This window comes from Staurois parvus, unplaced genomic scaffold (assembly GCF_062004578.1).
Source record: "Staurois parvus isolate SC_StPar_1 unplaced genomic scaffold, SC_StPar_1.0 ptg000475l, whole genome shotgun sequence".
Classification (NCBI taxonomy): Eukaryota; Metazoa; Chordata; class Amphibia; order Anura; family Ranidae; genus Staurois; species Staurois parvus.
The window spans coordinates 6,658,963-6,683,658 of NW_028318271.1; the positions used below are offsets into that span (position 1 = coordinate 6,658,963).

The window sequence follows — 24,696 nt, forward strand, 5'->3', positions numbered from 1 at the left end:
AGAGCCCCATATAGACTGACCTTTCTCCATCCAGAGCTCAAGGATGATGTTTGGCACCCTGTGCCAGCTTTTATTGGTGTCGGAAGGGTTTTGTATTCTCATACAATTCTATGGGATTGCAAAACCCGCTTGAAGCAGCTCAGCAGGAGGTCAACTGCAAGTCAAATGTGAGTGTCAGAGGTGTCTCAAACTGATGCTATCGACCAAAGCCCACCGACACTAGTCCTAAATCTGTCAGTAGTCATGTTATGCTGTCAGCAAAGTTGTTCCATGACCGGTTAATGAATGTGCATGTGCTATATGCTGTTTGCTGCTGGTTTAGTGAAGAGCCACTAGTGCTGGAGTAGGCCGCTGGCTGATCTGAAGTGTGTACTGGGCTATGTGTATGGAGCAGGGAGGGCAGTTGGCCTGCCTTCTATCAGGTCAGACAGGTGACCTGGGCTGCTGTTAGAAACCACGGGGCCCCATACAGCCGACCTGACAGGGCCCCCTTTAAAAAAAAAAACCCATAGTTTACGATGCCTCAGTTATGAACATGAGTGAACGGTACCAATCACTCATTGTGTTCATTCAGGAAAGAAAGGGGCTGGTAAATGTGACCTATTTACTGGGGCCATCCCCCACTCTCCATTCTGAAGGACTCTATTGTGTGCTTGCAGCTGGGGGTGGGAGCACAAAGGGGGGGGGGGAGCCTGCGCAGCAGAGGGGAACGTATGATGCACAGGGAGGGTGATGGGTGCCGCGGGGGAGGGGGAGCAATTACTGGAACCAATCCCCTGTATGACTATCTCTATAGCAGCTGGGAGGGAGAGGAGAAGAATCCAGCTTTCAGCTGCTGCAAGAAGAGCCATACAGGGGATCGGTTCCAGTGATTCCACATCATGCTGATTACCCTCCCTACCAACATCCAATTCACCCAGATGCCTGGGCCCCCCTGCTGGTCTGGTCCCCGTACAGGAGGACTGGTGTTACCCCCTTATCCACGGCCCTACAGGTGACTGTACTCCTGTGAATGTGCAGGACCCACGCTGGACAATAAGGAGTCCCAACACACCTGCCCGGGGTCCAGCGATGTGCTCACCCATGCCGTCCCTTCTCTCATTCTTCTCTCCACAGTGCCAGCATCTCAACTGTGGGCACCAGGTTGTGACAGCCTGCGGCTTCACAGCCGGGTGCCCATTGCACATGCGTTTGTCTCGCTGCGCATCCTGATTGGTCCCGCAGTATTCTGAGATTTGTGAAGGTTCCCAGGAGACTGAGGGAGGAAGGAGGGGGCCGAACCTCCGGCTCACTTCGCCACAGCAAGCTGAGCCTGAAGCGGGAGTGGGTACCTGTCAAAACCAGGTGCCCTCTCCTGTCCAAAAGGTGTCAAATATAGCACTGGAGGAGGAGGGGGGGGAGGAGGCAAATAAGCGGAGCTTCCGTTTTTGGGTGGAACTCCGTATAAGCAGGTGCAGTTAGCTACTTTGCCAGTAGGTGGCTGTGTACCAGAATAGTGTCTGATTATAGCAGGCAGTGTCATCAGGTGCTAGGCCCCTTTTAGGTGGAGCCTTCTTGCAGTGATGTCAGGGGTGAGTCAGCATCCATAAGCCTGGTAGGGAGGAGCACAGACACACTTGGGTGGATGTCCCCAGCACATGTAGGCCCTGGACAAGGCAGGAGGAGTAGACCTGCAATCAGGAAGAGCTAGCTGTAGTCTTTCTGTTCCTTATATAGGTGGGGGCTGGGGTGGATTGCAAAAGGCCAAGAGTTCCCTGCAGAATGTACCTAGTGAGGGGGTGACTACAGAGAGCATAGTCTTGTGAGTACTAATGACCCCGGAGGGAGGATAGACTGCAAGGAAGATGGCTGCTAAAGGTGCTGCATATACGTGCACATGTGACTACGGTGGACCGTCTGCTAAATGTGGTTGACTGTGTAACGTCAAGCGACTCTGAATTGTGTGCCGATATGATGTGACCATTATGCCATTTCCAGAATTCCATCAGTAAACTGCAGCAAACTACTTTTATGTGTAGACATTCCTTCCTTTGGGGATATAAAGGTCAATGGCCAGGAGTGTCATGTGGAGGCCTCTGGCATTGAGTGGGACACAAGATGGCGGAGGTTCGACCTCAGGGAGAGGGGCAGTGTTCTAGCAGGACAAGAGCAGAGGTAGGGACTTGTGCTCTTGGCGCCAATTCTAGCCAACTGAGAAGCCCCTCTTACAAACACACCATATCAGAAAAATGTGACCTCCGCCTTTCAGCTTGATATGTCTATGGGGACAGGAAAAGAATAGAAGTAAATACTTCAGCTCTCGCTGGTTCCTCCCTTTGACCTCACATCTCCGCTGTGCTCTACACTGACATGAGGTCAAATGGAGGAACAGAGAGATCAACAGTCCTGAGAATGTAGTTTTCCCAGCAGATTTCCACAGGACAAGAACTCATGATTACTAAAAAGTTAGTTACCAAAGAAATGTTCCAATAAATACAACACTTCTATTATACCAACATCATTGCGCCAATGTAATAAAGAGAGGAAATACACTCATTGGATGCTGCTATTATTAAAAAACTCAAATAATAATAAAAAATTTGAAAAATATACAAATCACAAATAATCATTATTTGTGATTTGTATATTTTTCACATTTTTTATTATTATTAAGAACTCATGATTAGAAGGTTATTCGACAACGAAGGCACCTGGGAAAGGTGAGCATTTACACAATTTTTTAAAGCACTTCTAAAAAATATATTTTGAGATCAGGTTGGTTGAAAGTTTACCGAAACGATTAGCCCGGTACAAACAGTGTTTACAACCGCTGCTCCCTTGGTGGATTCATTAGGCAGCCACTGTCAGGTCAGTATGTGGACAGAAGAGTCACGTCATTGTGTTCACTGATCAGCATGGAGAGATGCAGAACTCCAGGAAACCTCCAGAAAGACAGCAGGGACAGTGCGCTACTTGGCACGTTTGCAGTCCTTTTCAGTACAGGAAAGAAGCTTCAGAATCCCAAGAAACGAGAGCCCTGGAAGAGAATTCTGCAAAACAAGGGAGGATAGACCAACCTTTTCTTGTTATTTGAAGGAAACCAACTCCGTTTATCTGAAGAGCAGCCATTTGTCATGCTAATCCATGTGTTGTGTTTCACAATAGTAAAACGGAGAGAATTATTTCCTGTTGTTCCCGTGCTGCCAAGTCTATCACTGACAGAACACAGACAACAAACTACAACCCATGGAATTCAGTTTTGTAGATACTCTTCAGAAATCTGTCTCTTGGTAGTGCGGCAGATGGTGGAACTTTGCAATAGATCCATGTGCGTGTTGGTAAAGAATCGTCGCATGCATCTCTCCTGCAAAGTGGTGGAGTTTTTTCAGACAGGAATGCTATTTGGAGAAGTTGGGAGAGCAATGGAAACAAATCAAATATCAGTTTCAGAGCAAAAGAGGAACTTCAGTCCCTCGTAATACTGGCCCTGTAGCCCCCCCAGCACCACCATCTTTGATAATCTGGTATGTGCACAGCTGTGCTTTATCTATCAGAACCCAAAGGTGGTGTGCCAGTATTTCCTGTGCATGCACAGACACGCTGAGACCTGGGACTTCCATACCTGCTTTATCGTTGTGCATATGCCGGAAACCCTCTGTATATGTGCAGATGTGCTTTTAGACAGGTGCAGTTAGCTACTTCGCTACTAGGTGGCTCTATACTAGAATGGTGTCTGGTACAGCACATAGTGACACCAGGTGTTAGGCTCTTTTTAGGTAGATACCTCCCACAGTGATGTCAAGGGTGAGACAGCATCCACATATAAGCTAGGTGGGGAGGAACACACACGGGCGCTAAACACCCCACAACTATGATGATGTAACCAGCACTCATAGGTTAGGACTGGGCAGGAGGCTAGGTGGAGTGGACCTGTTTGCAGGGGGAGCTGCCTGTAGTCTTTTTGTTTCTCATGGAGTTGGGGGCTCGGGTAGATTGCAGAAGGCCTTTTAGGCCAGGCTGGAGATCCTTGTGTGAGGCTGCTTCCCTGGAGGGTTCCCAGGAGAGATTTATCAAGCAAGAAGGTGACTATAGTGAGCATAATCCTGTGAATACTACTGACCGTGGGTAGAGGAAGGAGTTTAAGGGAGATGGCTTCTGAAGTGCTGCACATGCTTTCACTTGTGACTACTGCGGACTATCCACTAAATGTGATTGACTGTGTAATGTTAAGTGACTCCAAAATGTCCTTGAGATTTGACTGTATTGCCGTTCCCTGATCACCACCAGTAAAGTGCAACAAAACAACTAATTGTGTGTGCATTCCTTCCTTGGGGATATAAAGGTTTATGGTTGGGAACGTTGTGTGGAGTCCTGTGACAAGGAGCAGGGTACAGGATAATGGAGGGCATTGGTGCAGGTGGGACAGTGTTCTAGTAGGGCGCCAAAACCAGCCAACCATGAAGCCCCCTCTTACTGTGCCAGGACCTAGAGCCCTGCGCCACACAATTCGACAGTACGAATGTATCCATCAGTGAAGCTGTCCCCAGAGGTGTGTAATGTGGACATCCCAGGAGGCAGCAAGGGGGTAAATCTTATGCTCAAATAGGCACAAAAAAGTTGAATATTCTAATTGTAGGAGAGGGACAGGAGAAGGCAGGTAAAAATAAGTGGTTTTATAGGGTGAAAGTCCGCTATAAAGACAAATTTTGTCACAGAATTGTCTCAAGATGCGACAAAATAATTACAAGTGTACGCAATCAACAGTCTTTTCCAAATATGGTCTGGCATTCCTTTAGTTGTCAGCAATAGCACGATACTTTAAAAGTGTCACAAATAAGAACTACTAACCATAAAAATATCAAGATGTTTAATCTTTTCGTTGAGTACTGTCTGTGATACTTTTTTTTTAATTTGCACTAACATACAGTTTTTCAGGACAAGCTTTCGGAGTGTGTCCCTTGCTTCGAGGTCCAAGCAGTATTAATAAGCTAAAGCTGGAGATATCCCAGTTATGCCAGTAGCCAGAGGTTCTAACCCTTTCCCCCTTCCTCTGTACAAAACTAAAAACGTAAAAAAAAAAAAACAAAAGTTGGGCCTTAACCACTTCAGCTCCAGAAGATTTTACTCCCTTCATGACCAGCCCATTTTTTGCTATTTAGCACTGCACTACTTTAACTGGTAATTGAGCAGTTAAAACAACTAAATTTATATAATTGTTTTTCACAAAACTAGTGCTTTCTTTTAGTGGTATTTAATCACCACTGTTATTTTTAATTTTATGCAATATAAGCTAAAAAACAAAAACAGAAAATTTGGGGAAAACCTATATTTTTTTACTTTCTGCTACAATACATATCCAGTTAAAACAAATTTAATTTCTTCATATGTTTTGGCCAAAATGTATTCTGCTAGAAAAAAAAAATCCCAATAAGTGTATATTGATTGAAAAAGGGAAAACATTATGATATTGATTGGTTTGTGTGAAAGTTATAGAATCTACAAACTATGGTATATAAAGTGGGGCAAAAAAGTATTTAGTCAGCCACCAATTGTGCAAGTTCTCCCACTTAAAAAGATGAGAGGCCTGTAATTGGCATCATAGGTAGACCTCAACTATGAGAGACAAAATGAGAAAAAAAATCCAGACAATCACATTGGCTGATTTGGAAAGAATTTATTTGCTAATTATGGTGGAAAATAAGTATTTGGTCACCTACAAACAAGCAAGATTTCTTACTCTCACAGACCTGTACCTTCTTCTTTAAGAGGCTCCTCTGTCCTGCACTCATTACCTGTATAAATGGCACCTGTTTGAACTTGTTATCAGTATAAAAGACACCTGTCCACAACCTCAAACAGTCACACTCCAAACTCCACTATGGTGAAGACCAAAGAGCTGTTGAAGGACACCAGAAACAAAATTGTAGACCTGCACCAGGCTGGGAAGACTGAATCTGCAATAGGCAAGCAGCTTGGTGTGAACAAATCAACTGTGGGAGCAATAATTAGAAAATGGAAGACATACAAGACCACTGATAATCTCCCTCGATCTGGAGCTCCACGCAAGATCTCACCCCGTGGGGTCAAAATGATCACAAGAACGGTAAGCAAAAATCCCAGGACCACACGGGGGGACCTAGTGAATGACCTGCAGAGAGCTGGGACCAACGTAACAAAGGCTACCATCAGTAACACACTACGCCGCCAGGGACTCAGATCCTGCAGTGCCAGACGTGTCCCCCTGCTTAAGCCAGTACATGTCCAGGCCCGTCTGAAGTTTGCTAGAGAGCATTTGGATGATCCAGAAGAGGATTGGGAGAATGTCATATGGTCAGATGAAACCAAAATAGAACTGTTTGGTAGAAACACAACTCGTCGTGTTTGGAGGAGAGAGAATGCTGAGTTGCATCCAAAGAACACTATACCTACTGTGAAGCATGGGGGTGGCAACATCATGCTTTGGGGCTGTTTCTCCGCAAAGGGACCAGGACGACTGATCCATGTACAGGACAGAATGAATGGGGCCATGTATCATGAGATTTTGAGTGCAAACCTCCTTCCATCAGCAAGGGCATTGAAGATGAAATGTGGCTGGGTCTTCCAACATGACAATGCCCGGGCAATGAAGGAGTGGCTTTGTAAGAAGCATTTCAAGGTCCTGGAGTGGCCTAGCCAGTCTCCAGATCTCAACCCCATAGAAAACCTTTGGAGGGAGTTGAAAGTCCGTGTTACCCAGCGACAGCCCCAAAACATCACTGCTCTAGAGATCTGCATGGATGAATGGGCCAACATACCAGCAACAGTGTGTGCCAACCTTGTGAAGACTTACAGGAAACGTTTGACCTCTGTCATTGCCAACAAAGGATATATAACAAAGTATTGAGATGAACTTTTGATATTGACCAAATACTTACTTTCCACCATAATTTGCAAATAAATTCTTTCCAAATCAGCCAATGTGATTGTCTGGATTTTTTTTCTCATTTTGTCTCTCATAGTTGAGGTCTAACTATGATGCCAATTACAGGCCTCTCTCATCTTTTTAAGTGGGAGAACTTGCACAATTGGTGGCTGACTAAATACTTTTTTGCCCCACTGTATACTGGAATTTTATTTTTATACTAGTAATGGTGGTGATCAGAGACTTATAATGGGTCTGCGATAGTGCGAAGGGCAATCTGACCCTAACTGACATGGGGGAGGGGGGCTGACTAACTGCCACTGACATCACCAATGACTTTATTACAGTGCTCAGTGATAATACTTTACACTGTCACTGTACTAATGACACTGGATGGGAAGGACTTAAAACGGCTAGAGTGATCAAGGGGTTAAATGTGTGCCTAACAGTGTGTAATATCTGTAAAGTGTGCTGCTTTTTAATAATAGACCTTTTAGTGTCCTCATAGATTGCTCCCTCTGTACAGAGCTCTGTGCTGAATGTCAATCACCATGGGTGTTGGCAGGCGAAAGCACGGCCGAAACCCAGAGACAGGCAGCAACGTATGGGTACGTCGCTTTGCCTGTGCAGACCACCTATCTGCAGTACATGGCAGGTGGTTTGCAAGCGGTTAAAGGGTAACTCTCCTTTTGTGGGAAAAAAATGGCAAATTAAATATAAAATATAGTGTATACAATTGCTACACAAGTCATATTGTAATTGAATGTTATTAAAAATGACCTTTCCTTTTCAATCTGCAGTGCTGTAATTTTCTGCAAAATACAATGCAATATGGCTACCTGGAGGTGTTCTGTACAGAAGCCCCTTAGAAATGTAATTTCTGGCTTGTGTGATTGGCTCGCTGATTTCCTTGCACTAAGATGCTAGTGAAATTTTGGGCATTCCCTGCGTTCCCATGTCATTTTTGGCAAGATACTCCCAAAGAGAAATGATGTCTAAAATGATGCAGACCCTGCCACTTTCTCTGCAGGCACTGCAGCTGACTGATAATTATAACATCACTCCCATACAGATTCTCTCTGCACATGGACACGGACAAACAAGCAGCTATTTTTCTTCAGAATAACAAAAGGTAGGGATCTGAAACAAAGTTTGTTGCAATCCCTGCAATGTACAGTGGAGGAAATGTTTGATCCCCTGCTGATTTGGAATGTTCGCCCACTCACAAACAAACGATCAGTCTAAAAATTGAATTTTCAGTGTATTGTAACACTGAGAGACAGAATAGCAACAAAAAATTCCAAAAATGCATGTCTAACAAATTATGTACTGATTTGCATGTTCATGAGGGAAATAAGTATTTGATCCCCTTCACAAAACATGACTTAGTACTTGGTGACAGATCCCTTGTTGGCAATCACAGAGGTCAGACGTTTCCTGTAGTTGGCCACCAGGTTTGCACACATCTCAGGAGGGATTTTGGCCCACTCCTCTTGGCAGATCCTCTCCAAGTCATTAAGGTTTGGTGGCTGACGTTTGGCAATCTGAACTTTCAGCTCTCTCCACAGATTTTCAATCGGATTAAGGTCTGGAGACTAGCTAGGCCACTTCAGGACGTTAACCACTTCAAGTCCGGACGCTTTTCCCCCCTTCCTGTCCAGGCTAATTTTCAGCTTTCAGTGCTATTACACTTTGAATGACAATTGCGCGGTCATGCAACACTGTACCCATATGAATTTTTTAGCATTTTTTTGAGACAGATAAAGCTTTATTTTGGTGGTATTTATTCACCACTGGGATTTTTATTTTTTTTTGCTATGTAAATGAAAATGTCCAAATATTTTGAAAAAAAGTGTTTTTCTTATAAAATTTTGCAAATAAATAGTATTTCATCATAAATCTTGGCCAAAATTTGTTATCTTTTTAGTAAAAAAAAAATAATAACCCAAATTAGTTTATAGCCAAAAGTTATAATTTTTAAACACTTTTTTTTAAATTTTTATTTTTTTTTTATATTATTTTTTTTTTTTACACAGATTGCATTTACACCCATAAAGGCTGAAAAAACAATAATTTCTCCTTCTCTCTGGCTACATTTTTGCAGCCATTGAGAACTACTGTGTGAGCTGTGATTGGTCACAGCTTGTCACATGGTACAAGGCTGTTGTGAATAGCCTTGTACCATGTGACCTCTGTGATCATTCACAGATTTCACACGTAGTAAGCAATGATGTCAACAAGTGACATCTTGCTTATTACTATTCATGTGATCACTGATTGGTCAATCAGTGATCACATGATCGGGACTTCACGCCGAGGTCCCGTACGACGATCGGTGTTCCACTGTGTCCGAAGGACACAGTGGGCACCAGATCGCGGTGCTGCGCGCACAAGCAGGGGGCGGGGAGGCCATTTATAAATGACCACCCGACCCTGCACTGCCACGGTCCGGCCGTTTATATACAATGGCGGAGGTGGTTCATGTGCTTCTTCTTGAGCCACTCCTTTGTTGCCTTGGCCATGTGTTTTGGGTCATTGTCATGCTGGAACACCTATCCATGATCATTTCTTTGTGAGTGGGCAAGCATTCTAAATCAGCAGCGGATCAAATACTTATTTCCTTCACTGTACATAGATGACCCAGAGGGGAATGTTTTTTTTTCCTTAGCAAAAGTGGAGTTCTTCTTTAACGAAGATTGCTTTTTACATGCACTCAGTACAGGCATATCCGGTCCATCCAGTTATACGGGAGCCAGAGTGTTTTATTACTCACATAAGTTTTTAGCGTCATAAACAGAAAAGCACTTGACAATCTGGACTTTCCTCGATGGAAACTCTTGTCTCACCAAATAATAATAATTTTCTAAACGTATAGCCATATGTTTCGGCCCCATAAACAGAGGTGGCTGTGAAATTCAGCCACAGACCTATAAAATGCGATTTCCTACACACGCTGTAAACGTGGAAGAATGTGTAGATCTCATACTCGGCCATATTTCACACACAAACAGTGAAGTTTTTATGTGCTTCAATGTGCAACACTGGAAACTGCATTAAAAAAAATCTTATTGCGACCCGCGCTGAATAAAGTATAAACCATAATGGAGTTATTAACGATATTCCTATGAAAAGACTAAGCTGAGATTTGCTCTAGTGACACATGGCCCCCAACTGTCCCTTTAGCAGACACAAATCCACCTCTTTCTTTTACAATATGCCTCCTTAAATTCTGACATGTAGATCTATGTAACTGCATGTTATATTTAAAAGGGAACTCCACTCTTTGCACCATGTTACACCTGTACAGGTGCATGTATTATTTTTTTTTCTAAAGTGTGGATCTTTAATTATTCAAGCAAAAATTCACAATGCAACATTTTAGATTTGGGGTAGAATTAGAAACAAATGATATATGTTTATGAATCCATCCAGTCCTGAGATTTACACAGCTCTGCCACACAACACAGCCCCGTCTGGCGGGGCAGGAGACCTGATTTTCCTTTGCTGCTGTTCAGTAACATTTACAGGTCTTGTTCCTCCCCCAGCCTGTGACTGGACAGTGAAAGGAGAAGCAGCAGACTGAGGAGCTCATCTCTGTCACTTTGCTCTCTCCTCCTATCAGCATGGCCCTTGTTAGCACATGAGCACTTGAACACATTACTGGTTTCTTGTGCTGCTTCTTCCTTTCCTAGTCTGAGCTTTGCTGTACAGGGTGTGCATGAGGCTGATATTGATTTAGTCAAGGACTGAATCGTCCAGTGCTTATCTGTTCCTGTCCTAATTTTTCATTCTAGCTTTGGAATGTGCGCACACTGGAAGAGACTCACGCTGACACACAAGTTCAGTCTATGAACACTTCTAGTTTATTATAATGACAAAGTGAGCTTATATATGCAAAATGATGCGAAAGTCATGTGACAACAGCATAAGCATTATATTAGTCTTTGATTGGTCATTTCCACACGAAAACAATCTCAGTCATGGTATAGGTGTGATCTTCTTCCAAGTCTTATCTATAGAAAGAAAAACATTCTTTTGTCTTCGAAATCAGACGATGGGAGGGGGTCTGTGCCTGTGAGCAGACATTTCTTAAGCAAGGATTCCTTAAAGTACCACAAAGCCCAGCAAGCAGAAAATATTCACACAACATATATATTCATGCTAAACATTTATAAATATGAAGAAAGAAATAGTATTAAAGTAAATATGTATAAAAATGTGTATAAAAATAGTGTGTGTATATATATATATATATTCAATAGGAAACGAAATAGACATTTTACCAAATCCATCACAATATCAGGTCAAATTCAGTTGCTTGCATTTGCAAAAATACATATAATGATACATTCATGAATACAGAGTTGCATTCGTTTGTGTCTTCCTATCTTTTTTAATCTGCCTGGAGTTTAGGTTTAAACACTGTCATTGCACGGTCACTGTTATCCTTCTAGTTTCTTGTCCTTGCAACTTTGACAGAATCAGGTGACTATCAAGAATAAATCCACCTGTCTTCCATTTGTTTAATGGAGTAATAGTCCTGCGTGTATGCGATCCCTGCCACTGCACCTGCAGTGTTTGACAGACGTTTTTTTTTTCCTATGACCTGCTGTAAATTTATTTTAATACGTGTAACTTTTTTTTTAAATACTGAAAACAGATGCATCCATAGGAAGTAACCAGGGAATTATTTTTTATTGGTGCAGAGCTGAGATGGACAGATGGGGAACTTTGTGATATTAAAGTAAATCTGATTCTAAAAGGGAATGTATATTGCTTTTGTATATATTTTCTGTTTTGGTCAGGACTAAAAAAATGGGTACATTTTAAATGTTGCATATGAATATTATGTATACTTTAATCTAGCTATCTGGGGAAAACCTTTTCACTTCTTCCAGTTCTTCTTTCTTACTGTTGGAAAAACAGAGCTCAGTAGCTCAAGCTGAATTTACACATAAAAGTTAATGTGTCATGCAAGTAATTCCAACCACCACCCCTGCACTGCAAGGCTTCAGTCTAATACAGAGTGTCTGGAAGGAGACAACTGTTGGTGTGTTGTTTGCTTAGATGACCCAAAGGGGTAGATTTAATAAAACTGGAAAGTGCAAAATCTGGTGCAGCTTTGCATAGAGACCATCAGCTTCCAGGTTTTATTGTCAAAGTGTAATTGAATAAGCTGAAGTTAGAAGCTGAGTGGCTACCAAATTGCCCCCATATTGTCATCATTGTCATACTGTTCTGGAATTTATTTTACATGTACTAAATACAGTGCGTGTGTGTGTGTGTGTGTTTATATATATATATATATATATATATATCTTATTTTCTCAGAAAATAGGTGCAGGAACTTCCAAGTCCTCTTTTCTCTGCCCCCTACCCGCCTCCAACCACCATTCCTTGGTTCAACCCCCTACCCACCTCTCAGTACCGCCCCTTTTATAGAATACAGTCCCAGGTATCATTTTGTGGCGCTATGTAATTTGGTAATCATAGCAAGGAAAGCAGTAAAATAGATCCCCTGCAGCCAGCAACAATAGCCCCCCCCCCCCCCAGCAACAGTAGACCTTCCTACCAACAATGGACACGCCACAACAAAATACCCCTCCAGCAACAATAGATCCCTCCACGCACCCAGGAACAATAAATGTCCCACCAGCAACAATAGACCCCCCATTCGCAAAAATAGATCTTCTCCAGCAACAATAGATCCGTCAGCAGCCAGCATCAATAAACTCTCTAACACACCCCAGGACCCCTTGTCATTACATACATCAAGTGCTGGAGATACCGGAACTGCGTTCCCACTGAAAAAAAAAACCCTGTGTATTTATGTGTGTGTGCGTGCGTGTGTCTGTATATATATATGTGTGTGTGTGTGTATGTATGTATGTGTATATATAAAATGAAAAAAGGCTGTGTGTGTGTATGTATATATATATATATATTATGAAATTGACTCCAACAGTTATTGTTTATGCAGTGTTTTGCTTTGCAGAAAGTTGTTCAATAGCCAATGAATTCTTTCATTCTTTTAAGCTGACAGAAACTGACAACTTTCAAGAGAAAACTTTAACAGATGAGTCCAAAAACGCTTGTCGGAGTCCAACATTGGGCAACAGTCTTCTGAAGTACAGGAGCCGGTCACAAGGTACCTAGCATAGTCTGGTCATGGGTTATACTGCTGCAATATCAAACAGTTGTCTATGTTCAATAATTGCTCATACCTCATAGCTAGGTACAGCCAATAAATAGTCTGGGTTTAAATGGGGGGCAGCCATAACTCCTTAAGATGCAGGATGTGTATGTTTTCCTTGTCTGGCATGAGGCTTGGTTCACACTACTACGATGTGATTTTCAGTGTGACTTTGAATTTGGATGTGGTTAGCACATTCTATGGCACAAAATCTCACTGAAATCTCTGGAATGAGGATCCTTTTCCAAAATTGCACCTCAGAGTTGCATTGATGTGAACAAACACCATTCAAAATAATGTGGTTTCCCCTGTCATGCGATTTTGTGCAACTCAAATTGCATCAGAAGTCACCCCAGTATGAACCAGCACTGACAATCAGCATCACAGCAAAATTAAAAGAAAAAAACATATGCAGTACAATACAACACAATCAATTAATATTTCCCCAAGTACAGAAAATATTTGTTGATCTACTAGAAGTGAATCAAACTCCTAATTTCCTGTTGTGGGCTGACAACACAGTGCCTGAAATTGCAAGAAATGGTGTCAGCCCTGCCCTGTTGTCTCTTGATAAACTAGTGAATCCCACCCACTCTCCTCATTTCTGCAACATGAGGATGACATCTGTAGTAATCCAAGATAAAAACTAAAAAAAATAAAGATAAAAAAGGGAGCAAAAAATATAAATTCATAATTAGGATCTACATGCACTTTAAAGCACTTACTGTACTGTATGGGGCAGATATCAGATGCGACCATCCATACCACTGCGTACAGTCCACTACAATATCCACTCACTGGCCACTTTATTAGGTACAATTATGTTCAATTGCTTGGTAACACAAATTGCTAATCAGCCAATCACATGGCAGCAACTTAATGCATTTAGGCATGTAGACGTGGTGAAGATGACTTGCTGACGTTCAAATCGAGCTACAAAATTGGGAAAAAGGAGATTTAGGTGACCTTGAACGTAGCATGGTTGTTGGTGCCAGATGGGCTGGTCTGAGCAGGGGCGGATTGGCCATTTGGAAACTCGGGCACTGCCCGAGGGCCCGGGTTCAGTAGGGGGTCCCCATGAGATGCACCTGGTACCTTTTTTTTTATAGGCTTTTTTGAGTTTGGGCAATGACACATGGGCCCCATGATCCCCTATTGCCCGGGGGCCCATGAGTTGTCAGTCCACCCCTGGGTCTGGGTATTTCAAATACTGCTGGTCTACTGGGAATTTTGCGCACAGCCATCTCTAGGGTTTTCAGACAATGGTGCAAAAAAGAGAAAATATCCAGTGAGCGGCAGTTGTGTGGATGAAAATGCCTTGTTGAGGTCAGAGGAGAATGGGCAGATTTGTTTTTGCGACATTCAGATGGTAGGTTCATAATTTGGAGTAAACAACATGAAAGCATGGATCCATCCTGCCTTATATTAACAGTTCAGGCTGCTGGTGGTGGTGTAATGGTGTGAGGAATATTTTCTTGGCAATAGCAAGGTGTACCTAATAAAGTGACCGGTGAATGTTCAGAGGTGTATGAAGCACCATGAGGGCTTCTCTGTTTTGGTTGGTGTTGGAGCTTACGCACTGTCACATCATATACCAGTGTTACGATTGGTTTTTCAAGCCTGAGCGCTGTATTCTGGAAGAACCTCACTGTCACCTTCATAACCAGAAGCCTTGGGTGTTGTGTGAGGGCTGCTAGAACAACACAGTGGTGGAGGATCACAGTGGCGGGGGTCAGGGGTGGGTTTTCCAGAGATTCTGCAACTTGGCCCATTTGGATCCATAAGTTAATAGTCACATACTGTATATTTGTGTTATGCAGGAAGCGGCAGCCGGCTGGAATCAGTGGGTGAAGACGATGAGCTGGCAGTGGCCAATGGAGACACGTATATTGACAGAGGAGACAAAATGCCACATGGTGGACGGAAACACTCACTGCCACAACAGCTGGATTCCTCAGCTCGACAGGTTAGAATCTAACACTCGGTGCTTTTGAATTGAATGGCATTAGACAGTCATATAGTCCCCATCAAAGTTTCTTTGTATGAGTTGTGTGTTCTGCTGGGTAGAGATTTTGCAGCTTCCCTGTAATTGCCCTGTAGACGTCATAGCGTTGCAACAAGCTGGCTACCACCTAACATGCTAAAGGATTTTCTCCTACCTCACTGTGAATCAGAAAGGTTATGATTGCAAACAGTAAAGAATATGCAGTCTGTGATAATGAGGGACACCAACAATGTTTATAATAACCAGAGATCGTATGATTTAAGACAGCCATTCTCAACCAGGGTTTTGTGGAACCCTAGAATTCCTCCACAGGTTTTAAGGGGTTCCTAAAGCTGTGGCTGATTGAACTACCCTCTGAGTCAGGGGCCAACTGGCAGAGTCAGCAGCATGACACCAGAAACCCTTTTATATATATATATTACCAAACAGGATTTCTTTATTAAAAGAAACAAAAGCAGTACATTGGTCCAATGAAACACAGATTGGCATGGTCTTTACATGGATACAGAAAGTATACTATTATACACAATTCAAGAAGGGAGATTACACATATTGGCAGTATTAATATCGCTAACAACAGTTCTAAATACAACAATGGCAGGAGTGTGAACGGGGAGGGGGGCGCAGGAAGGGAGGAGTAAAAGAAAGTGAAGTGGAATAAAGGGGAGATACAAAATATAATCTGTGAAAAGTCCTATTGGGCCATCCAGGGTAGCCAGACCTGCTCATACTTCCATGGGCAATTATGGTTAATATATTGCCAAAATTATTGGGCCCCCCTCCAAATCATTGGATTCAGTTCACCTCCATGGCCACAGGTGTATAAAATCAAGCACCTAGGCATGCAGACTGCTTCTACAAACATTTCTGGAAGAATTGGTCACTCTCAGGACCTCTGTAAATTCAAGTGTGGTACCGTGATAGGTTGCCACCTGTGCAATAAGTCCATCCGTGAAATTTCCTCGCTACTAAATATTCCACGCTCAACTGTTAGTGGGATTATAACAAAGTGGAAGCAACTGGGAACAACAGCAACTCGAGAGCAAATGAGAGAGCGGGGTTAGTGTATGCGCACAGTGCGCAGAAGTCACCAACTGTCTGCAGAGTCAAAAGCTAAAGACCTCCATACTTTGTGTGGCCTTCAGATTAGCACAACAACAGTTCGTAGAGATCTTCATGGATTGGGTTTTCTTGGCGGAGCAGCTGCTTTCTTGTCCGACATCAGTGCCTGACCTCACAAATTCTTCTGGAAGAATGCTCAAAAATTCCCATAGACACGCTCCTAAACCCCGGGGACAGCCTTCGCAGAAGAGTTGAAGCTGTTATAGCTGCAAAGGGCGGGGCCAACTCAATATTGAACCTTATAGACTAAGACTGGGATGCCATTAAAGTTCATGTGCGTGTAAAGGGAGGCGTTCCAATACTTTTGGCAATATAGTGTATGTCAACTTATGTAGAGGTAAAGCAGTAGCAATCATGGACTCCCAGGATGTCACCACAGGTGGTGGGGAGGGGGGGGGGGGGTTAAGGATTCCACTTACATATCACCTCTTTCTTTGCATTATATAAAAGATAGGAAACCAGTCATTTAGTATGTCAAGGCCTTTGAGAATTGTCATGTATTCCCAACAATGCCAACTAAGGAGGTACTGGAAGGCTCAGTTGTAGCTAGGTGTTAATAAAATCAAAGATTTCTACCCAAAATGAAGATACTTTAGGGCAAGCCCAAACATATGAATAAATGTGCCTTAATGTACCAAGCAACAGGAGCAAAGCGGCGAATGGTCAAGATACATCATTTATAACCGTAGAATGGTATAATACAACCTATGCAGAAATTTCATTTGAATTAACTTGTCTCTGGAAGAGATTACCATTTTGGGGCAGTCTTCAGATAATCCTCCTGGTCCAGAGTTGGGATATCAGCCTTCTTGAGGTGGTCAACCTTTGGAGAATCTATACTAAGGAGAGCAACATACAGGGAGGATAAGGGCTTCTGAAGACACTCTTAGGACAAAAGTTTCTCAATTGAATCAGCTTGGAGGACAGGTGTATGTGGAAAGTGGGACCAAGCAGTATGACTCGATTGAAAGTTTAGAAACACCATCCAATCAGGTTAATGATATACAGTGGAAAACTATGAGAAAGAGAGAACAAATGAAAGCCAGCATCATGTCTCATACTGTTTTAATACCAAACTGTGCCCATAGTTCAAGGATAGTGTGAAAATGTGTTAATGAGGATTTCCCCAACACCATAGGCCTTTTTAGCTTCCTGTATGACTTCTTACATATAAGCAGTATACTGTATGACCCCTCTTAAAAAGCGATGAACTGCTTTTCAGAGGTGGCTCAGCAGCGGTTTGTGGGTGTTTGGGATGTGATGATGCCTGTTTTTTTTCCTTCAATCTCCATAAGGATTTTGGATTAGAATACTGCACCACAACTATGTGTCAAGCATTTGGCACACTGTTGCGGGATGGTCCCCTTGACTTCAGTAGGTGCCTTTGGCAACTGGAATGTCAAGCAAACATGGCGTGCTGAATTAAAATTGTGTAAGTGTGAAATAAACTAGATGTCTACCATGTCTGCTTGTAGTTGGGGTAGGTAAAATCACATATCAACTGCCCAATTTACCACCCACTTGATGTCAGATGGACAAGTCCTATGGGTGGTAGTTCTACCACCACTATAAATGGGGCAATTCTTCCAACTGACCTACAATGCAAGGGTTTTCTCATTAACCTCCAATGAACTGGCTTTAACCGGGGTTTCCCGAGACCTGGAAACAATTGTAATGGCTCCACTGTGGTAACAAAAAGGCTGATCTAGTAAAGTAAGGCTTTAGGCTGCATTAGAGAACTCTGAAACAGCAATTATGTATTCTTGTGAAAGTGAGCATATACTCAGCTGTGTTATATGTATAGGAAGAAAGTAATATCTACAGTATGTGATTTGGTAATACTGACATGTTTTAATAATTTGTGTTACTTGTCAAACTTATTGAAAGATCCACATTAAAGTAGATCTAAACCCAATCAATAAAACCTCATATGAACATGTTATTCACTTCAATAGCTATTTTCAATCTCTTTTAAATATGCAGCTTTTATTTATACAAAAAAATGGTAATCCTGGCACGAAGGTCCTTGCTCAGGCACTTCCTATTATGGGGTGACAACTGTCCTGCAATTGTATTTGCTGTGTTGTCACCCCTGGTGAAGATCATGAGTGTCCATTCTTATAAGCATTGTTTATCCATGGTCCACTGTTGTCACTGTTGTTGGGAACCTGGTCCAGAGAAATGATTTGCAGACACTACTGGAGTGCGTTAATGTAGACCGGAAAAAAGCAGCAGCATGGAAAAACAAAAAGATAAAAAAAAAACATGGCAATTGTTTATATACACAGTGCTTTACCAAATTGTCATCCAGTTGGGGTTTCAATCTACTTTAAAGTTGGCATGCACAATAATACAAATAATTTTACATTATGCATGTTAGTGTTTTGTCTTTTTTTTTTTGTAAAGTCACCTAACATTTTTATCCTTTTTTTTTTTTTTCTTTTTTTTTCTTTTTAATGTGAGACCTGTTATCTTCTGACCATGTTTCTCATCATCACTTATTAACTTTATCTATTTTTTTTTTTTTTGCATCCAACCTCATCATGTCTGTGTAAGTCATGTACTTCATCCAAATGTTTGCACCCATTTAAAAAACCTGATACTGGGTATAAGAAGTATTCCAAACCTGAGCAAAGGAGGCCCATCATTTTGAAAATTCATAGATACTTTTAAATGTGCTTTTCCACTTTATGTAGATGTATACCAATAATTGCCCTGGGCTTTTACAACTTGCCTTTTTTTCTGCAGGATTCTACAGTTTTTTGATTTTCTTGTTATAAGTGCATGAATAAGAAAAGTGTTCTATCCTAATGCATGTACTGTTTCTCTACTGTGGCTGCTGTGATACTATCACCTTGCCCATCCAGGATAAAGTGATAATGCCTTTGTAAAGATCAGCCTCTTTCCTGCATCAGTTATATTCACCAGAACTCCCTTGTCATTCCTCCCTTTGTCGGAACTGGCTTGATTATCCGATGTTTCCAGACTTGGGGGAACATGTAACAATGCTCTGGTCTTGCACATGACCGGTGGAGTGGTGTCACCTCTTCCTTTAACATGGGTTGCAGTAGGCACCTTGGATTTCAAGGCCTGGCTATGGTGGAGGCAGGAGCTGCAAGGGAACAGTGGTAATCTAGACATAACTGGGGCGGATGGAGAGGAGGTGATGGCCTTTACAAACGTACAGTCACTTTGCCCCTGCATGAGCAAGTTGACAGTGTCTCTTTAAAGCCAGCCATAGGTGGATCAAATCGCAGCTGGTTCAACAGTTACCGGCCGAGATCCAATCCATCTTTGGGCAGGCTGTTTTTACTAAAGTCAATTCCATCAATCGACTTCAGTATAACCAGCCTGTTGGGTATTTTCACACGATCAATGCCGTCATCTATAGCCACCAGCAGTGACCTATGTGTTCTGCCGACAGGAAAGGTTTCCTACCAGCAGAACACAATAGCGCTGCGGGAGGGACACAGTCTGTGTTGATAGGGAAGTCTAGGAATTTTCATTCCTGCAACCCATGGTTGATGTAAGGCTACTTTTACTTATCTGTTTGCAGTGCGTTTTTTTTACAGGATGTTTTACTCAAAAAACGCATAAAAAACACAATGTAGGTGCATTTTTAATGCATGTTTGCAGCGTTTTCCATTGATTTCAATGGAAAAGTGCATTTTTGGGTGTGTTTTTTTGCAGCACCAAAAATGCAGCAAGTGTGATTTAAAAAAAAATGTATCAGACCCGCAACGGATCAGTGTGAAGAGTTCCATAGGAATACATTGTCATGCGTTTTTATTCTGCTTTTTTAATGCAAAAGTGGAAGAAATATGAACCAGTGTGAAAGCAGCCTATGGCCTGTCTAAGACCTTGTTCACATGACCTTCACCTTGTATAAGAACAGTGTGTACAGCAAGCCTTTACATAGATTTTTGCAGTCTTTGAGCTTGCATTTTGGAAAAGTTAACATAGATCTGAAATTGAAAAAAATTTTGTTGTAGGGGACATCTGGAAATATTAATTGTACATAAGTAGAACTCTTGAGAATCTACTTTTTGTAAAAAACATGTCTCAACCTTGCATTTTCAATGCCCCCCAATCACTAGTCTAAATGAGGCCTAAGTGCTGGGTTCACTTTTGAGGTTAGGCGATCGTAAAAACACCCAACTGAACCACACTTTTAGGCTACGTATACACTGAAACTACAAGAGACATTAACTCTAGAAAAATAAAAAACGTTTTGCATTTTTTGCCCAAAACGTTCCTCTTCTGAACGCGATTCTTTTGCATTCAGGAGACGGACATTAACTGCCCCTAAACTCTGGTAAAAGCCTTTGTGTACATGGACACATAGGCTTTTATTGAATTGAGTTCAAGGGCTTTGCCAAAAACTTCTAAACTCACGTTTAGGAGCAGCAGTGTACATGAGGCCTTATCGCCTCCTAACTGCTACCCTCTTTCCTTGCAGAGGCAGCAGTTGGGGGTGTACACATGCCGTGCCATAGTAGGAGTTCTACCCCCTGTCTCTTTTAGTGGGGATAGTGCCCGCCAAACATGACCCATTCGAGTGAATGGGGCTGCTATGCAAGTGCGTACAATGTATGCAGTTGTGGTGTACTAATGTGGGGATCAAGGGATTAAAGCAGGCAGGGAGGAGGTGATTCAATGCTTCCTTACCGCCTATCAAATGCTCTCTGAAGAGTGATACAAACGTGGCTTGCTCTCCAAAGAGTGAGCCACAAGTGTGAGTGAGCCCTAAAAGTTTGCCGTACAAATTGCCCTTATACAAGTTGAAGCCCATATGAACAAAGCCTAAGTGTGTTAATCTGGCAGCTGCAGTAAGGCTGCTTTATATATAAGGAGTTCATATATTGAGATGGCACATATGGTAACCAGTACTATTTTAAAGTGAACATGTAGGTGTCGTGACAAGCTCACTTTAAAGCTCACGTTAAAGAAGTCACAATAAGTGTCTTGTCATTACGTAATCAGCTCAGATACTCAGAGTTGTAAATACCCCCTCTGCCCTCATGTGATAACATTTGGGCTCAGTAATTGGATGCTTTGGTACTTAGCGATATATTGGGGTAGGCAAGGGCAAATAGTATGCGTTGTCCATTACCCAGAAGTACTAGGTACTTTTAGTGGCCCTTGGGTGTTGGAGGACTGCTGGGATGGTAAGTACTGAATGCAAATTGTGTCTGCTATAAAGCTGACTTGTTATTTTACCTAGTATGGGATATGAAAAAAAAAATATGACGCAGACAATGCGGAATTCACTGCGGATATTGTGCAGGTATATCATGCAAATAGGGGAACTCACACTTTAACACAAAATAACATATTGCTAATGCTTGAAAAGCTTATACCCATCCTGTATTTTCATAGTTTGTGTGTCTTCTTCATATGTTTTGCTGTTCTTTGTTTCTTGCCAAACATTTTATTTTAAAGTATGCCTGATATGAGAGGGGTTTGAAGTCTGCCATTACTCACCTGCTTTTAAAAATTTTCACCTGGCTTCAAGTCTTCTGAGTTACAGACCTGAAAAAAAAAATGCAGCCAATCAGCAAGTCAGAATAAAGCTAAAATTCCTAATGTATATACATAGTCTGGAGTCAGAGACTCAAAGTTTTGCCGTATCTGCATGACAGCGAGGTAACTAGCGTTTTCTTGAGCAGCAATGGCAGACGCCATAATTCTCTCATAATGGGCTTAATGTAGACGTACTTGTCATGCATAAAATTTAAAACTACTTGTTGTCAGGCAATATTCAGTCACTGATAAGGGATTACTCTACTAGGCTGTATTTTGAAATTAGCAGTAGACCAATAAAAATCATATGATCGAATTTTAGAAGATTCTATTATTATACCTGGCTTCAGTGAGTAATAAAATGCTTTTAAGGAAACCCTGCAATTTTACTAGTAAAGCCTTACCTTTCTCTGGGAGGAGGCAAAAGGCTACAAGCCCACACTGCGAAAAGAGGCTGCAGGCCCACCCGGTGACCAGAGGCTACGGGCCCACCCGGTGACCGGAGGCTTCGGGCCCACCCGGTGACCGGAGGCTTCGGGCCCACCCGGTGACCGGAGGCTTCGGGCCCACCCGGTGACCGGAGGCTGCAGATCTACCATGTGACAAGAGTCTTCAGGCCCTCCAAGTGACAAGAGTCTTCAGGCCCTCCAAGTGACAAGAGTCTGCAGGCCCTCCAAGTGACAAGAGTCTGCAGGCCCTCCAAGTGACAAGAGTCTGCAGGCCCTCCAAGTGACAAGAGACCGCAGGCCCTCCGGTTGACAAGAGACCGCAGGCCCTCCGGTTGACAAGAGACCGCAGGCCCTCCGGTTGACAAGAGACCGCAGGCCCTCCGGTTGACAAGAGACCGCAGACCCACCTAGTGACACCTAGACTCCCAGAGACTTATGAGGAACTCTCTTTAACCCAGTTTCAAGTTTCCACAATGTTTTCTTTACATAATTCAAGGTTTTCAATGTGCCAGAGGCTTCTTCACAGTACTGTGCCTTTATTCTGCTGGTTGGCTTCTTTGATGAATAATTGCTCTTTATGGTCTGGTTCCATTGCAGTTTTATTTTTCATCGCTTAGATGTAATAATAACAGTAATAATTTTTTTTCCAGGAATATGCCATTGTAAAGAAAACAGCCAGATCCTTAAGCACAGTGCAGGTGGAATCACCTTGGAGGCTCGCTCAGCCCTCAATCATCTCAAATATTGTCTTAATGAAAGGCCAAGGAAAGGTACATATACTGTGCGGGAATTGGATATTCTCTAGAGGAAAAACCATTTTCTCATGGAACTTGTTACTACTTCAAAGCAGTCCTGCAGCGCAGTTTAATATATAACTTCCCTTGTGCTATGTGTACTATAACCTATTGCACAGGGATACAACTATCCTACCTTTGTAAGACTTGCCATAATTCCTGCCCACCATAATGCCCATGACACTTTCACTGCTGCTTTCCAAGGGCTGGTCTTAAAATTTACACTGCTGTTATTTACGACATTACCGAAACCTTTGCCATTCAAAGGTTCTTAAAAGCTCTATTGTTGCAGAAGGAGGAAAAGATTAACGCTGCTGAGGCCTGGTAATGGTTTAGGAAGTAAATCTTCTACAATCAAAATAACTATATATCTACTTCTGTCTTATCCTGTAATTGAAAACTTACGGGGGAACTGTTTAAGAACTGCTGAACAGGAAACACATGCTCTTTGCAGGAGGTGGTGCTAATTTATGGATGAGAACAAGGTGGTCAAAGCATCACCTTTGCTTTCAGGACCTCTTATGTTGTTTATTTTACTCATATTTTAGCATGTGGCATAAGTTAAAATACATGTGTTTGGTAACTACAGTGGAGTACTATATTGCTGTCTTAAAGTAACAAACCTGAGTAGCTTAGACTGAGCAAACTAAGAGAAAAAATGCTTCAGTAAGCCCTGGTTCACACTGATGCGGTGCAGAATTTGCAGCGTTTTCAGTACAAATTCTGCACCGCATCAGAATCGCACCCCGTTCATGCGAACCACTGCGTGTGTGTATGTTAAGATCACAGCACCCTGAGAGCGGTCCACAAAACGCGGTGCGATGTGCAGAATTGGATCGCATAGTTGTGAATACCCATGCGATCCAATTCTAGTGCTGATCAAAAAAGGGTCCTGCACGCTTTTGCGAATGGAGGCATACAGAATGTATGGGTCCAATCGCAACCACACACAAATCGCATGTGATTTATACAGGAATGCGGCGCGGTTCCTGGGAGAATCACATGCGATTCACTGCACAGATGTAAACCCAGGCTAAAGCTTAACTTCTGCCAAACTGCATGCCAGAATGGTCATTAGATCCAGAGTTTGATGCATCTAAAGTTATTAGATCTTGACTGCTCTTATCAAAAAATAAATTAAGCCTGGCCTGAACTGCAAAGCTTCCCAATTGGTAATTCAGGACCAATCTTTAAGGGGCAAGACCAAGCTCACCTTTTTCATTGAGGCTGGCTTAGGCTGCCCTTAAAGGAGAAGTACAGCCAAACAGTACAGTACAGTTCGTTCTACACTCCTGTGACCCATTCTTAGCTGGCAGCGGCTGAAGTCACTCAACCGGTCAAGGCTGGGAGAAAGATCCCAACTTTAAAGTCGGGATCCACCCCAGGCACCTGGCTCATCCTCTCAGTGAGCGAACGGGAGCCTGAACCAGCCACTCCCTCCCCCTCCAGTGAGTATTGGGGGAGCAGAGCAGACAGCAGTTACTGACATTCACTGCTCTCTGCTCAGAGCCGCGGTGAAAACTCAGCGACCAGCGGTCATGTGACGACTAAAATCTCACACTTAGAGCCGGGGGGGGGGGGACAGATGCAGCATCGGACCAATGTTGCATCCAATTTGGAAAGCAGCAAGACCAAGCTCACTGAGGCTGGTTTAGGCTGCCCTTCATATTAAAGGACCAATTTAGAAAGGGGCAAGACCAAGCTCACCTTTTTCATTGAGGCTGGCTTAG

At 42.7% G+C, this 24,696-nt stretch overlaps 1 protein-coding gene across 2 annotated transcripts in view; it reads left to right on the plus strand.

The window, feature by feature from the left end:
- PDZD2 (PDZ domain containing 2) overlaps positions 1-24,696 on the plus strand; it is a 354,572-nt gene that overhangs the window by 221,493 nt on the left and 108,383 nt on the right. For both annotated transcript variants that reach the window (XM_089689464.1, XM_089689465.1), the window contains exons 6-8: positions 12,917-13,028; positions 14,894-15,039; positions 22,823-22,942. In XM_089689464.1, the coding sequence (XP_089545590.1) occupies positions 12,917-13,028; positions 14,894-15,039; positions 22,823-22,942 (378 nt within the window). The remainder of the gene's footprint in view (positions 1-12,916; positions 13,029-14,893; positions 15,040-22,822; positions 22,943-24,696) is intronic.